At 36.8% G+C, this 17,559-nt stretch overlaps 1 protein-coding gene across 9 annotated transcripts in view; it reads right to left on the bottom strand.

Annotated features, from left to right (window-relative positions):
- Positions 1-17,559, bottom strand: part of MYO6 (myosin VI) — a 109,544-nt gene that overhangs the window by 73,727 nt on the left and 18,258 nt on the right. For 5 of the 9 annotated variants that reach the window (XM_088137847.1, XM_088137868.1, XM_088137863.1 and 2 more), the window contains exon 2: positions 4,853-4,987. In XM_088137847.1, coding sequence (XP_087993973.1) covers positions 4,853-4,969 — 117 coding nt within the window. In that variant the 5' untranslated portion in view covers positions 4,970-4,987. Of the gene's footprint in view, positions 1-4,852; positions 4,988-8,803; positions 9,192-17,559 lie in introns of those variants that run through there. The other 4 variants (XM_088137851.1, XM_088137854.1, XM_025167047.2 and 1 more) reach the window with 2 other exon arrangements.

Here is a 17,559-nt window from a genome sequence, read left to right as displayed (position 1 = left end):
ATAGAGGTGTCTACCTCTTCCCCTTAGATGCATGGTACCTAGAACTTTAGATTGCTATGTAATGGCTGAGTATATAATACCCAATTAAGAAAGCATTTATTTTACTCACTAAAGAGTTATACTTTGTTTTGTCCTGTCTTGGTATGGGACACCTGTCTATAGTAAGGTGATCTTTCTCATCTTCAGTCTAAAACCTTGTGATGGTCTCATTGCCACCTGGTATAAACAAATACTCCTTAACCTTGGGATGCTCTACCCTTGGCAGGAATAGGCAGAGCGGTCCACAAACAAGATATGATAAACTTGTCATCCTTGTCCTTGGCAAAATCAAATGAAATGAGGCCACTGAAAGCAATTGCAATTAATTATGATGTGGAGCCTATATAAGCTAGTCAGAAGCCCCCATAAGAGACAACTTCTGTGTAGACCCAACCAAGAATGTGTTGTATATTAGCTAGCTTTGGAGTGGGTCCACCCACTATCATCTTTGTGGAGTTCCCTGACTGACAAAAGGGCATAGGTCTTTCTTTTATTCTTCAGTATAGTTAAATACCCTTTGTTGTGTTAGGTTCCTTAGTATTCTTGTATATTCTTTGTTGCCTTATGTTATTGTGATACTTTCTCATAGTGTCTTGGAATAAAGCCTTAAGCATGCGTACTGGTGCTTTATTTTAAAGTACTTTTATAAATATACTAATTTAGAAAATCTCCAGAATCCAAATAATTCTTCCCTAATATCTGCAACACATTGTCAAACAAAGCTTGATGAGAATGTCTTCGAAAAGTATGTATTTATTGAAAAAGTAAACAGAATTATAACACTCTAAGCCCTTCTTGGAATAAGAAAGATTTTGCTTAGCACTGCATTACTTCTAAGTAAAACCCATCACCTTCTTTCTCCATAGATGAGATTACTTCCTTAGAGAGACATTAGGCTTCCCTCAGAGAGGAAGCTGTGGCCTCACCTCTTGACCTACATACTAAAATTCCCTCTACTTCATCAGGTTGAAAAATGTGAGCATTAGTTTAAACATGTATTTATTTTAAGCTCTTTCATACAAATTGAAAATGTATAAAATTAACTGTAAAACACTTTCTTCTTAAAAAGCCTAGATTTGTATACTAAGTCTATGGACTTTTTTTTCCATTTTGTTTTCATCATGGGACACAGCTCTCCTTCACAGAAATATTCATAGAAGAGACCTAAACTAGCCTTCCAAATCACTAACAAGACTCTCTACTCTCACAAAGCATAAAGAAGCAACAGTTTTAGTAGGTTCAGCTAGGTTCAGACCAAGCTATATGTCATTCTAGATGAGCAACTGTAGATGAAAATAGCAGTCCAATTTATAATTCTCTCAGTAACACATATAACAGTCTTCCTCGACTCAGATTCTCCAGAACTTTTAAGAAGTTGCATTCACAACATATCTGAAGTACATCAGGTTAGGAAATAGTGATCTAGAGCTCTTTGGCTTCCAACTTTCCATGACAGTTCTGAGCATTCAACTACTTTCACCCTATCCACAGCATTACTGATGTGGAATGGAAGGCAAAATGTGATGTCACAATATAAAGAGAGGAAAAAACAAATGAACAAAGCATGGGTTCAGTTTTCAGTCACAATCACACATTTATCTCCAGCCTTCCAAAGGAATCTATGCATAAATTAATACAATTACAAAATGTGCTGGTTACAATTGAGGAGCAGTCAATCACAAGAATAACAATAAGTCCTTATAAACTATATATACTGTGACAACTTAAAATCCTGTCTGACAGAGAAATCACCTTCATTTTGAACACTGAGTTTATTTAAAATACCAAAATAAATCACCACCATGATAAATGTATAATCTCTCTGGTTTTCCAAAGTCTGCAACCATATTGCATCTGAAGAGCAAATCACACAAACTTGTGGAAGCCATTATTTAAACAAAAACAAACCAAAAAAAAAAAAATCCTTCATGAGCATATTACACTCAGGGCATACAGTCCAACACAGTTTCAAGCATACTTCTGTCACAATGTTGATGCTTCAGCAGACTGAATTATACCCAGAGTTGATCATTATATTGATTATTTTTCATTTTCTATTAAAAAGGATACTAATGGTTTCATTTTGTCTGCTCATCGATGTTTTAAGTCACTTGAACAAGTTGTTTTCATGTTACTGTTGCACAAATGCTTCAAAACATACAACCCCCCCCAACCATGGAATATTAGCTCTTTGGACAATCATTTAATGGGCAACATCCAGTATTAAGCAGATGCTTTTGTTTGCATAACAAAACTCCCCGTTATCTCTTCCGTACACCTTCATCTCACCCATGAATTCTCCGGAGGATAAGGTGAGGTAGAAATGTTTTCATATTTTTTTAAAGAGAGAGTAATAGCATATGTAAACTCAACATTTTTTAAAACCAATACTTAATTCTGACAGCCACATTAAATACAGGATCAATGGGGAATCCTGTATTCTTCTATTTTTTTAAAAAAAAATGAATGTGCATATCTTTTTCTGTAAAACCTTTATTCTTTTGCTTTTCCTTGGACAGAAAAGACAAGATTGACATTAACATTTAACAGCTATTCTTCCTGGAAGAAAAAAATATTGAGGCATGTAATCCTCTATTGTAGCAAAACCTGAAACATGCCATATTGTGATGACTATTTTGTTCTTTGATCACTCTGAATCTCGAGTGCAGAAGATCTGAATCTACATTTCACATGGTACATTATTTCTATTTATATCTGTTTTGTTAGACATAAGATGTCTAACCACTATTATATTATATTATATTATATTATATTATATTATATTATATTATATTATATTATACATAAGATGCAGCCACATAAATGTTCTTAAAATATACCTTGTTGCAATTTTGACTGTCTCCAAGAAACCATAATTGTATACTTAGGTTCCAACATCATAAATCAAATGATTTTGTAACTGAGCAATCTGCAACATGCCATGATAATCTTCTGATCTAACTCAAAAGTTACATAGAATATACACAACCCCATGCTTCTGCTGAAGCACCTTTCTCAATAATGAACAAAGTTAATACGGCATGATGCATCCATTTCCAAATCAATATAGACTATTTTATAGTTAAAAAGAAGCAAGAATTATGAAAGCTTCATTTAAAAAATCCAATGATTATAAGTAATTAAAATTTCTGAACTTTCAGGAGAGGCATGGCAAACAAGACAGCTCTGTGAAATTGGAGCTGACAACTGCAACAAAGACCAAGGAATCAATGAGTAGGCCACTTCCTTGGAATCCCCCCAGATAAGGAAAGGACAGGAGATTGTCTACATGCACTCCAGACAGCTGATCCTTGCAAGAAGACCACAGGACAATGGTTTTCCACTGGTTTGAGCACCGGGAGACAATGGGATCAGCTACCTTGCCTGCAACTGTGCAGAGACTTTTAAAGGATACTAAGTTCGCAAACTTCACTTTCTAATCACTTTCAGAAATTACCTATTAACTACCTTAAAGCTATTAGAGACCTTTGGAACAACAAGTTTGAAAAGTTTTCATCAGGTGAGTTTATCTTCAACTCTGAACAAAAGAAAAATTAATTATAAGCTTAAGAACTTAAACATTTGAAATAAACAGCAAAAAGCTAAAATAAGATTTTGATCTAAGAAAGTTATAAACAGATGAAGGGTCCAGATAAATATGGAACACTGACTTTTACTAAGATTTTGGAATTAATTATAAAGAATAAACAGCTTCTCATGGGAAATAGATTTGTTTTGTTTATTGTAAGATATAATAAAGACAAATAATTTTATGACTTTAGAAACTGGACACTAGAGGGGACTAAAGCTCTTAAGCAGAGGAAAAAAATACAAGCTCATTTTTATTTACTGGGACTTACAAAATGATGCAAAACACTATAACATGGAAAATATTAAAAGAGACTTTTGAAGAATGGAGCCAGAAATTAGTAGCCACAATATCATCAGGGTCAGTATATGTCTGCTTCTATAGACAGACTACGTCCAACAGATATTATTGAAGAAATGACAGATCTGGACAAGATAGAGATGGTACCAAAAGTGGATTTAAAATGAAAGTCCACAAGAACAACTTGGAAAAGGAGGTTTTATTGGATATACAAAAGAAACTGGCTGATGTTTTAAAAATCAAAAGGGAAATGCAAATGACAAACCAAGAGAGTGACCTGGATTATTTTTTCTTACTGGATTTACAAAAGAGGCATGTTAAAGCCTTGAAGAAATGTGCACGATGGGAAAAAAAGAATTGGAGAAATCAAATCCTACGACAGTATTTGAATGAACTAACGATTAAGACTGTTAGAAGTAAAAGGAAGGAATATAAAGTTGGTTTATTTGATTGAGATTAAAATAAGATATGCTGTTACAAAGCTGGCAACCCCTTTTAGACTTTTTGCTGATGCCTGAACTCAAAAGTTGATGCTTTATGGATTTATCTATAGATAAGGGATGGGATATGGGGTGAAGAAATATTTGTAACTTTATAGGGGGTGGAGAGTCACTAAATTTATTTATACTTGTGATGAAGTTTGGTTATATATTTCTTTTCTCTTTATTACATTCTCACTTTTCTCTTTCTTTTTTTCTTGTACTTTCTATTCTTTCCTCCTATTCTCTTCCCTTTCTTTAAGTTTAGTTTGCATTAATTTTATTATTATAATTAATTTTTTAATAAAATTATATAAAAAAGAAGTAATTAAAAGTTCCAAGTACTCTGAATGCTTTAACAAATAGCCTCACATTCACTGCATACATCTTCCCTTTCAGTAAAACAATTTCTGTAAAGAACTAATTGCCTTTTGAAGAAACTTACCTTGCCTTTTTGATTTACAGGTTCAATAGTTAAACTGTCAGGTCCAATATCCACAATGCTTCCCATCTGAAACCCATCATTTGGGTGTGGAGCCCAAACAGGCTTCCCATCCTCCATTTTGAGGAACTATTTCCTACAAAGAAAAGAAATATTTGTAACTGAAAAGCAATGTGTGAAAACATCTCTACCAAGTTTAGCTTGGTAGACACAATGAAAATATCTCAAGGGGGAAAACTGAAGGCTAAGCATTTTGAGGAGCACCCATTTACTCCACTCCTTTTCCATAGAATTTTCATCCTAATCCCCTCCCCAATAATTGATGAGCAGTTATATTAACAAAGACAATGATTTCTATCTAGAAAGAAATGCAGTGCCCTAAAATGAGAAACAGGATGACACACAATGGAATGAATGGGGGCTATTACAGCAACATACTCAGCAGTGGGCCAATCAATGCCAACACCATACTTGCTAAGAAAGAAGAAAAATATGGAGTCTGTATGGACAAAACTAGGAATACTTGGTCGAGAGAATTCTAAAAAGTATCCACAAGAGTTGAATAAAGTAAAATGAACTCATTTTAAACCCACCCACATCCCCCCACTACACATTTACAAAGCACTAACATGTTATTGAGCTGAAATTCATCAGCAATCTTCCATTAATGGATAATGAATTGCAGATCCAAGGAGCAAGCCAAGATTCCTTTATGCTGAGATAAAACTAATCAATCATTCCAATGAGAAACTTGTGCTAGAAGAAGATTCCCACTCCCACCCCCGAAAAACAGTAATGTTCTACATAATATATATTTTACTACAAATAATAGAGCTATTTATTTATTTATTATACCCCACTGCAATCCCAAAGGGCTCCCAGCAGTTCAGAGATAAAATACTCAATTACAATTAAAATGTCCAGTCAGGTGTGGACTTCAACGGCTGGCTGGGAAATTCTAGGAGTTGAAGTCCATCCATCTTAAAGTTCCCAAGGTTGAGAAACACTGGATTAAAGTAAAAACATAAAATACAGAAATATATAAACACAAACCCCAAGAAGGACCAATCAATAAACTTTAGCCAAACTGGTATCACAACCCAAATGCCCTCCAGAAGAGCTCCATTTTGAGCTGCTTCCAGAAGGAAATTGAAATGGGAGACAACCTTATTTCCACTGGGAGGCCATTCTAATCAGAAGAAGTGCCTCTGAGACTCAGCTCCCCTCACCTCCCTAAAGTAGAGAACCACTACCTTATCTCGGCTAGATTGAATTGGTCCAACTGATTCTAATGGTGAAATGTGTCCTCCAGACAGCCTGGCACCAAGCTATAAAGGGCTTTATAGGCCAGCAACAGCACTTTAATGTGCATCTGGAAACCTAATGGCAATCGATGCAGTGCCTGCAGCACAAGTGACATGTGCTCTCATTGGCAAATATTGGTTCACATGGGCCACTGCACTCTGATCTGCAGCTTCTGGGTGGACTTTAAAGGAAGCTCCACATATGGTGCATTGCAATAATCTAGACCAATAATGAAAAGAGCTGTAGCAAGATCTGCACACTCAAGTTGGGCTACAACAGACCCAACAGCCACTGCCTCTACCTACTATTTCTCCAGGAGGTACGAGGAAGGAGGACCCAAGTCACGGACATGCTCCTTCAGGGGTAATGCTACCCCATCAAGAGACATCACTGGAGCAGACAGAGAACCCTGATGGGCAAACAGGTTGTCTCTGATTTAACAGCAGATTGCTTTCACATCCACTGATTTGGGGGATTCTTATACTTCTAGTTTTGGACAGTCAAAAAAAGAAGACTCCAATATATAAGGCCAAACTAAAACAAGTTTAGAAAATTCAGTTCTAAAAAGTGCTATTCCCAATCACATATATTTCCTTCAGCACAAATACTGAACTCTAAATCTAATGTACTTCTTATATGCAGAACTATTATTTATTTATCATACTTGTAACCCACTCACTTTCGATAAAACCAGCCTGAAGTGATTAACTGCTTAGAATAAAAGATGAAGCAAGGGAATAAACCTAGCATTTTATTTAAACAATATTCTAGAAGTGTTAAATAATGCATTGCATTATATCGTGTCATATATACTATGGGTCAATATTACAGTTCTTAATATTACAGACCTTCTTACTGGGCTAAAGTAGAAGGGGGAATTTGCCAAAATTGGGATTCTGCTCAAGAGTTATTGGATCTCTGTACCTAACTTTAGGCAATTCTTCTTTTTACTGAGCTAAAGTAGAAGAAGGGGAAAGAAACACAATCAGAACTGCTTGGTACCAGCCCAATCTTCAGTCCCTAAGGTTCACCAAAAATCAAATAATTCCACATCTACCTGTCTCAAAGATTTTATTTCAGCAATTTGGCCAGAGCCCCCAAAACAAGTCCAGGTGGACTAAGTTGAACTCAATCTATGGCTGTACAAAGTGAAACTAAGCCCTTCCCAATTAACCAGTGCTAAACCAGGATACTTCATGGGGATTTGGGACATCAGAAAAATACTTTTGCAAAAACTGTTACATTTTTTCATTTCTCAAAAGAAAAAAAATGGTTGGGGGAAAGGGAAGGGAGAGAGATAGAGCCATGTGTACAAGACAATGGCTCCCCATACGTAGCCAATATCAGAATTCATCACAGTCAACTAGGTAACTGTTGCTGTCTTCATTTCACCATTATACGGAGCTTAATGGAGCACTAAGGATGATGGTAGCCCTCCATCATTCTCCCAATAGCACCATTTTTCCCAGTCTAATCCTCTGGTTCAGTGAATTCTCCAACCACAGTATCTAGGGAACCTTTTGCTTTAAAGCTCCCTTCAAGCTATCTAAGCTTTAAGGTTATGATCAGTACAACTGTGGCTGCAAATGACATACAGTGTGTTCGGAAAGTATTCAGACCCCCTTCACTTTTTTCAATTTTGTTATGTTGCAGCCTGATACTACAATCGTTCAAATTCATTTTTTTTCTCATTAATCTACACTCAGTACCCCATAATGACAAAGTGAAAACAGAATTTTAGAAATGTCTGTAAATTTATTAAAAAGGAAAAACTGAAATATCACATTGGCATAAGTATTCAGACTTATTATATTATATTAGTCCTTTGTTGAAGCACCTTCGGCAGCAATTACAGCCTTGAGTCTTTTTCAGTATGATGTGACAAGCTTTGCACACCTGGATTGGGGGATTGTGAACAAAATGCTGACAGCAGATTTTGCTCATTGCACAGCTGAGATAGTCTTGCCAACTTAATAAAAATACAGACAGGGTCTGCCTGAAAGTAACAGGCCAATCACTCTTTTTGCAATACCCACCTGATGCTGTGCGTACCTTCATTCTATTTAATTCATGTTATCTAAACTGAATGAAAAATCTTAGGTCACTCTCCTTACCAAGTGATTTGTTGTAAGGTAAATATGACATGTATCATTGAACAGACATAAAGCTAAAGTAACCTTGGTTTATAACAAAATAATAACCATGTTTATTTATAATGCTATATTTAATGTAGCATTAGCAGAAAGGAGGCCATACACCTCCAATTCCATTACCATCAAACCAGGAGCAAAGAATTCAATCTCACATTGGCCAATTCCTGGCTTTCTCATTACATGCAAACGAGGCACTATGAACTAAAGTGAATGCTAGACAAGAACTGCTATTAGTTTGTTAAACGAATTATTAGAGTTTATTTATTTTTATTACTTATTTATTTATTATTACATTTATATGCCGCCCATCTCCCCCAGAGGATGAATCTGGGCAGCTTACAATTTAAAAAGTTTGTTCTCATATGATCATAAACACAAATCTGCTAAAAGGAAACTTAATTCTGATGTATTCGTCTTCCATGGCCACCATCTCATAGCCAAGACACCCCTCTCAACAAAAACCTCCCAGCTTTTCAGAATATTTCAGTAATCTCACCTCAAGTTTGCATGGAAATGATGAACTTCCACAAGAATTTGCATAAGATTTGGCAATCTTGCAAGATTCCACTCATTTTTGCAATTATTTTAATTTTAGTGTAATTGACGGATGCAGCCACCACCCATAGAAACACTGCATTTTTTTGCAGGCTGAGTCTTACTTTTTTTTGTTCCTTATGTATCTGGCGAAATGTAGAAATATGGTCATTTTTAAATAGCAATTAACATAATAAGTTCCTCCAATGCAGGAAATGACTTTCCTTTCAAAAGACCAAAACAAGCAACTCCTTTCTCCTGTATGTCAGCAGAGACTTGCAGAGCTTAAAGTCAAACTGAGCCCTTTCTTACTGGATGGGAAAAATTAGATGATCCAAGTTGTTCCCACAGACCTGTGCCTATCAGCCTCTGACTCTGAGCAGCAAGGATGGGAAAGGGAATATGATCTCAGTAGCTTCCTGAGGAAAGACTTCCTGTCAACCAGCAAGGGAATTCTCCTAGAAAGCAAAAAATGCCTCCTCGGAAGACAGAGCATCTGCTAAAGTGGAGCAGTCTCATGTTCACTTCCCTGGCAGGCCTGAGAAAGACAATGATCAGAATTTTGGAGAAACGCTGCCAGCCAGAGAACACAATCCTGAGCTAGACAGATCAGTGCTTTCCACTGCTCCTGTTAGGATACAACCCTTTCTTTCATGGGATGCTATTTTCTAGTTTTGACCACAAAGAGTAAGAGTTCTGCTATTTAGACCTTTCGCTTCGGGCATAGTTGACTTAAACCAGCCCTGTTTCTGCACTGACTGCACTACAAAATGCACTTCTGCTCTGCTTGTGGCCCTGAAACTAATTGTGGGGCTTCATCCATAAACATTCATGTACCTAATAGAGAGGGAGAAGAGAGAAAATACTGGTGGCGTAAAATAGCCACCTGAAAGCAATTTCCACAATCACAGGTTTGGTGAGGGAGCACAAAAGAGTGATTTTTCTATACCAGCAGAACATGTTTGATGGGGAGATTTTAAGCAGACGCTTCAGTTTATTTTACCAGGCCTTGGAGTTTTGCTAAGTTTTCTCTTTTGCCTGACGCTACCTGCACGAAAATGTTATTAATTCACTATATATGTTATGCTGATTTTTAAAAACAAATTGTCTTAAAACTACATTGAAGTAAATAATACTCCTCCTGCTCTGCTTGCATTCCTTTCCTGAAAAAGAAGTTTTGACACACAGCCCTTCTCCAGGTCTGCAAGCCTTCAGATGAAGAGATCATAGGGAACCTTTTGACACTTTAGATTATTTTCCTTTATGCATATATTACAGAGAGCTACACAGTTTAACATTCCAGCAGTATCCTTTACTTGACTCCTCTTTCACAAAAGACAGCCAGAGATGGTTTTGTAATAAGGGCAGCCCCTCTCTGCCAAGTTACCAAAACTGGACTCCATTCAGTGTGACAGAAGGTTCTGGCTTCTATTAATCCATTTATGTTTGTGTACATGGCTGCTGAGTGTGCATCTATAAACCATATTTTTGGCACAGGCAAGCAGAAAATGAGATGGAGAATCAGTACAGTAATTTTTTTTTCTCACTCTAGTAAACGTAAGGCAGTAGGTTTTTAGAGTTAATCTGGAAAAGAATCAGGTTTGCATAAAACAAAATGGCTGCCAAAGTACAAACTTACATCCAAGACAACATTTCCACAGCACATGTGGAATGGGAAAGGAAAGGAAAGGAAAGGAAAGGAAAGGAAAGGAAAGGAAAGGAAAGGAAAGGAAAGGAAAGGAAAGGAAAGGAAAGGAAAGGACTCATGTGACAAAATATCGTTTCCCTCAATTCTATTTTCCTGAGATTGTGCATTTTTTTCTCATAAAGTTCCTCGCCTCAGGTTACGTTTCTGTACACAGGGCTTGAAGTGCTAATTAACAATCCAAATGATTGATTTTTAGTATGTGGCACTCACTCCCATGCTCTCTCAAACCCACATGCACACACATACACGCTTTACATTCAGAATCTTACAACTGCTTACATGGTTCAGAGTAAACACGCAGAGGGATGGAATATGCGAGTATTCTTCCTATTTACTAGTGAACTCTGTTCTTTTATAAATGCTTCTTTCTGGCCTTTTATTTCCCTTCCCATATTGCAAAACTTTTAAATAGGCCGTGAACATGACCTTGGATTGTGTTTTATAACCCAGATTTCTTGAACCCACCTTACAATTTTTCTTTCAGATTACATTACTACCATCAGCAGATTTTTATGCTACGATAGCATAAAGTTAATATGAATAAATTGGTTCAAGGATGAATATTTTAGATGTGTTTTGGAGGGACGTGAAGAGGCAGCTGGGTTGCAGTTAAGGCCAAATGTTTTGGATTTTGATTTTAACTGAATTTTCTCAAATTAACAGCTGTTTTAAGTATTAGTAAAGAAAATACTGACTGATCATCATAGCAGATTCTATGATACTGCAGTAGTTACTGTAATGGCATATACTGCTTAAGGATAATTAAGCTACTGACTGCAGTTTCCTTTTAGTTTACCAAGAACAACTTACAGCTTTTGCTACCTTTGAGGGCTTTTGGGGAAGAAGAGGGAAATACATTTTAATATTTAATAGTCTCTGGGATAGAAAACAAAGGTAAAATAAGACATACAATTTGAAATTGATTTTTAACATTTGGCTCAATTTTGTATTATCAAGACATCAGAGATAAGGAAAATAATAGATGAATATACTTGATAAAATGAGAACTGACAAACTCATCTGATATTACATGTTCCTTTTCAAACAATTATAAACAGAGTCATTCAATTGGAAGACAACTGAAATCATCTATTCTGACTCACTGAAGTAAAACAAGGTAGGAATCTGATCTTCTATACATAAGTATGATTCTGAGTCTTGGAGATCCAATGTATGCAGTTAATATTAAAAATAAAGTTAACATAGGAGGGGCCAGGAATTCCTAGACTAGTGAGAATAATTATATCAACAAGTTCCAGTTGCCTTCTATGATCCTGAAGAACACATCCAAATATACATTAATTCAGAAAGGCAGGGGAGGGATGGAAGCCTAGAATCCAATCCTTGAAGCACTGACATTTATATAGGCTCCGATTGCTGTATACTCCAATAGGCAGATCTTGTGTTGAAATTGGCTTTCTTTTGTCTGCAAAGTATTTATACCACCAAGTCATCTCTGAGAGTATACAACCAATTCCAGAAAAAGGGGTTAAGCATCTGGAGAGCCTAGACTTACAAACACACCCAGACTGAAGCATGACATTTAGTCCTACACACGCTGGCTCAACATGGACATCAGGAAGAAGCCTATGCCCAGAACCAAGACAGAACAGATGCTGAAACATGATCATGGTTTACACTTGTTCACTGGATCGGATAGGCTTGCTACATTGACTTACTAGAGAAAACAGCTTTTGAAGCATATCCTCTGTCAGCCTACTCTGTTATCATGGAAAACAAGGCATAGGCTGCAGAAAATCTATTTATTTATTTAATAGATGGCCATAGACCAATAGAGTTAAAAAAAAATCTGTGAAATTATGTAGTAATTAGAGAAAAGTTTAAAAAATAAACCGTATAAACAGCAGAGTGTAGTACATAGCAAAAGCCACTAAGATGTGGGTAAATCAAACTCAACAGAGAATAAAGAGTGTTGGGGAGAGTATCCAGATTCTGTACATATATTGATGGGAGAGCCTGGCATATGGCAGTCAACAAATGTGAAAGAGAGGAGATGGAAAAGCAAAACCCTGGATTTAGCTGGCTATAGAGCAAACCCACTGGTTTCTAAGGGCCATAGCTATGTTTAAGAATCTTACAACCTTCTTGGATATACAGTGGAACCTTGGGTTACGAACACTTCTGTTAACGAACTTTTCGGGTTACGACCAGCTCCGGCCACAACATTTTGCTTCGGTTTGCGAACTCCGCCTCGGGGTATGAACAGGATACGCGGCCATTTTCCCTCCCGTGACATGGTCCGCGGCCATTTTCCGCCCCTGACACGTGGTCCGCGGCCATTTTTCCGCCCCTGACACGTGGTCCGCAGCCATTTTTCCGCCCCTGACACGTGGTACGCGGCCATTTTCCGCCCGACACGTGGTCCGCGGCCATTTTTACGCCCCTGACACGTGGTCCGCGGCCATTTTTACGCCCCTGACACGTGGTCCGCGGCCATTTTCTGCCCGACACGTGGTCGTAGGGAGGGGGACTCTCCCTCCAAGCAATAGCTGCCTCCCTGTCCTCCACGCCAGAATGGATTAACGGTAATTACATTGAACCTTATGGGGAAATTTCCTTCGGGTTGCGACCAATTCGTGGTGCGACCAGAGTCACGGAACGAATTAAGTTCGTAAACCGAGGTTCCACTGTATAAGTATGATGATCTTGCAGCAGCTGATATATCATTGCTAACTGTGATAAGTGGGAAAGCTTACTACTAAGTGACTCAATGAGATCAAGGCTCTAGGCGTGATATGGGGCAGTCTAGTAACACAAGTGCCTCTTCTTGAATACTCCTGTAGCATTCCTACAGCAAGTCCTTTTTGTCAGCTGTTGAATTGTGACATGCAAAAAGAATCCATTCAGGAATCCAAAATGCATTCTATGCACTCCACGGGTCTATTTCAAAATCAGAAGAATCAGCATTTTTATTCAACTTTGATTAATCCAGAATGTCTTGTGACGTATTTGTTCATGTCCTTTATGTTTTTTTCTAAAACTTTGCTTGTAATAAGCTATCAGGAGAAAGGTTTGCACACTCTTTCCATGCCACTTTATAAAGTTCATGGGACTTTTTTTTAAAAAAAGAACATTTAATAATTAACTTCTACATGCAGGATGACCTGGCCCAGTCCAGAAGTCATTATGCATAGAACAATGAAAAGTTTTAACTAGGATAAATTGCACTTAGCTATTTACTAGCATTCCTTGTTCACATCAAATAAAAAAGAATATGTTATTTATTTATTTATTTATTTATTTATTTATTTATCCATTCATTCAATTTGTACAGCTGCCCATCTCATCTACATGATTCTGGGCAGCTCACAACAATTAAAACACCAAAAACAATGGGAAAACTACAAAGAAAAACAAAAATATTACAATGATTATGTGCCATCAAGTAATTAACTCTTACCAGATTAAAAACCATTAAAACCGCTACAATCAGCAGCCGAGATCAACTTTTTATTCCAAAATTATTAAATAAAAAAATGTCTACATAGAAACAACAGCCTGATATTATCTATTACCAAGACATAAAGAGATTTAATTCTTTCTTCTTAAAACTGAAGTTTGCATAAACTGATGTATTAAAACAGAGGTGCTTCCTTTACTATAAAAAAAAAAGATTATATGTCTACACCAGCCTCCTCTAATTTGGGTATCTCAGAAAAGAAGTGAGACTATCAATCCAGTTCCCTGCCAGCATGGCCACTGAAATTCTGGGAGCTGGACTCCCATCACATTTGGAAGGATTTGGGTTGGAAAATGTGGGACTGCACAATATGAATTTAAGTTTGGTTTATGCTAACGTGGAAGCCTTTACTACATTCCAGAAAGTTCATAACACCCTATTATCCTGGTCATGTGCATAAAACAAATCCTTTCAAACAACATCTGCATTCAGTCAGACTTGGCGGCTGGCCACATCTCCTTTTTTTTATGTCAAAGTCTACATATCTGATATTAGCTGCATTTTCTTATAAATATTTTTGAAAACCCATCTTTATTCTGGGTTCCAGGCGTTGTGAGCCACAGCAGCTGCAAGGCTCCTATGAAGTCAGAAAGTCTTCTATTATTCAAAACACTAATGAGTTTCTTTATTTTGCAAAACAAAGAGAGAGAGATTATTCTTTATTTTGCAAAACAAAGAGATATATATTGTTCACAGCCTTGTGAATAATCATAGTTTATTAAAATACTGAAAAGTATACTGGCCCTTGGGAAAAAAAATAACTTTCACCAGTCTCTTGCTTATTTTGGACATTCTTGGAGGACAATATTCATCTGAGTCAACCACTAAAACCAAAGGAACATTGTACTAAAGTATGCACTGTCAGATGTTTAAGTAGGTTGCACTAAACAACACCCTGAAATTAAAATGCATAATCTCTTAACCAGGCCTACAGTAAAAAAGGTCAACTGCCTGAAAAAATAGGATTCATTTATTTACTCAAGAGGCTTCCTTGTCCCATGAGCAAGGCAGATTGTTTATTTCCAGATCAACACATTTAAGTTGGTGAGTCAACCAGTACTGAAATTATACCATGATTTCCTTAGAGCCACTTCAACCTGATCTAACAACATTTAACATTTGTATAAATGTCCTCTGATAAGGACAGTCTAACCCACTGACCACATTTGCCAGTAGTGAAGAGCTGATGCAACAAATTAAGCTACAGTGGAATCATTTACTACTTCTCATTTTTGGCAAGCAATGTTATGTTAGACTTAATAAGCCTGACTAAATCTAGATGTGTAGAGACTACAAAGTCCCAGTGGCTGGGGATTCTGGGATTTGCAGCCCCAACAAGTTGGAGCATACCAAGTTAGGAAGGCTGCTATAGAATACAAGATGCCATTTTAAGCATGCATTGTGATTAGCTGTAATTTCTATCTTGTTTTTCAGTGTAAGCTTCTGAATCAATCATTCAGAGTGTTTGTGTCCCCTGGGATCATCTACTTAGAACTAAACAACCAATAAGATTCAAAGAACTACTTGTACTATCACATAAAACCTGAATAAGTCTGTGAAGTTCCTTTGACCTTGTTCATTAAGAATGCTGTATCATTATCCTTTAGCAATTAATTCCATGTATAATTGCATATTATATAAAAAGGATGCCTTACAATTGGCAAAACAGGAAAGGAAGTCCAAGCAAAAATTTCTCTCCTCTTGTTGTTCTGCTAGATATTCAACCTGCATTAACTAAAAGCATTAACTTTCTTACATCCAGAGCATAACAATACAGGCAGTTCTACTTCTGAACTGGTGAACTGTCGAGGGAAGGGAAAATGCACAAAAATTATTATTTCCAAAAGTACCCACTCTGGCAATCTTGTTTGTTAACACAGCATCGTATGCAGTTGCCTTGCTCATCTAGCAGCTCGGCATTGTGATATTGTTGTTTTTATGAACTTGTCCAGCTGTAAGCGTCAAAAGGCCTCTCTTCCCTTTTTCCTGCTTTGGACCCAGGCTACGGAACACACTCCCTGAGGAACTGCACTTCACCCCCTCTCATTGTTCAGCAAAGCTGTAAGGATGAAACCTTTCAACTGTTCAGTGATTTCAGCACTTATTTTATTGTTAATTTTAATATTGTTTTATATGCGGTTTTTAAAGTTTGTCAGCTGCCTTGAGCATGCACCAGTGTAGAAATATGGGGTATAAGTTAAACAAATAAATACTACAGACATGAAAGATTTTACATTTTAATTCACTTCTAAACTAGGCAGTTAATGATCTTTCATATTCAGCATGCATTGTTATATGAGGTACTTGAATGTATTATTTATTTTTCACTGAATATCATGACTGAATGATACTGTGCAAATGACAAGCAATATTCTGTTAACCTGAGATTTGCAGTTCTAATAGCAAGCATTTTTAAAATATCATAATTATTTTTCATGGCACTGACATGTCTTTCTAAATGCTTTAAGGAAAGAAAGTGAGGATATACAAGTTATATACACCGTCTCTTATATGTTGCCTTCACTGACTTAAAACTGATTTTCCATTCTATTCCACAGAACAGACTCTGGTGGAAATTGCCCCTCACATCCACAGACTGACAGTCACTCTTCCTAATTAGGATGCTGTATGAAAATACAGCCATCCAAGTACTTCTTTAGGCTAAATATACTCAGTTCTTTTATCTGTTCTTCATAGGATTTAGCCTCCAAGCCCCTTAACATCTTTGTTGCTCTTCTCTGCACTCTTTCTAGTTCCTCAGCTCCTTCTTCTAGCAGAAGATTGCACTGGTTCTTTTAGCAGCTGCAACATACTGCTGGTCCATGCTTAATCTGTGATTTACCCAGAGCCTTCTTACAAGTGCTACTGCTAAACCAGGTACCACCTGTCTTTTACTTGTATATTTGATTTTTCCTAAGGTGCAAAACTCTACTTTTCCTCACCACTGAAGTGCAATTTGTTGGAAAGGACCCAGTATTCAAGTCTATAAAATTTGAGGCAATTTACACCCCCCACAATTTGTACTCAGTTAAATGCAGTTAAAAATATTTTAAGCAATGAAAACTCCAAAACTATTCATTTCCCTAAACATGGCTTTGTTTGCATATTTTGGGGGGTAATGTACAAACAGTATTTTTGTAACACCAAGAAGATCCATTCCCACCCAAAGTTTGGCACATATAATTCCTCAAATTGCTACCTTTGGCATTTTAACATCTGTAACATAGCTTTAAAAACATTGTATTACATTCAACAAGTTGCATTTGACTTTTTTGTCATCACAGTACATTAGGCTGGCAGGCATCTTTGGACTCGGCATATTTCTCAGCTTCTCAAGAGAAAAATTACTTACGAAACAGGAAGCCTTAAAAATTCTGCTTAAACAATTCTGCCATTATTCCAATTTAATGTGCATAAATTTTCCAATTTTGTCCCATCTATGCCCTCAGATAATATCTTATAACCTCTTGCCAGAATTCATTATGCAAATATTATGTAAATAAAATAGATAGCTCATGCTAAACAAGCA

Source organism: Python bivittatus, unplaced genomic scaffold (assembly GCF_059951505.1).
Source record: "Python bivittatus isolate LINGU-HERP-01145 unplaced genomic scaffold, Pbiv_v1 ctg000020_np1212, whole genome shotgun sequence".
In the NCBI taxonomy this organism is placed as follows: Eukaryota; Metazoa; Chordata; class Lepidosauria; order Squamata; family Pythonidae; genus Python; species Python bivittatus.
Note: the sequence above shows the minus strand (reverse complement) of the source record. Positions and strands in the feature narration are given on the sequence as shown.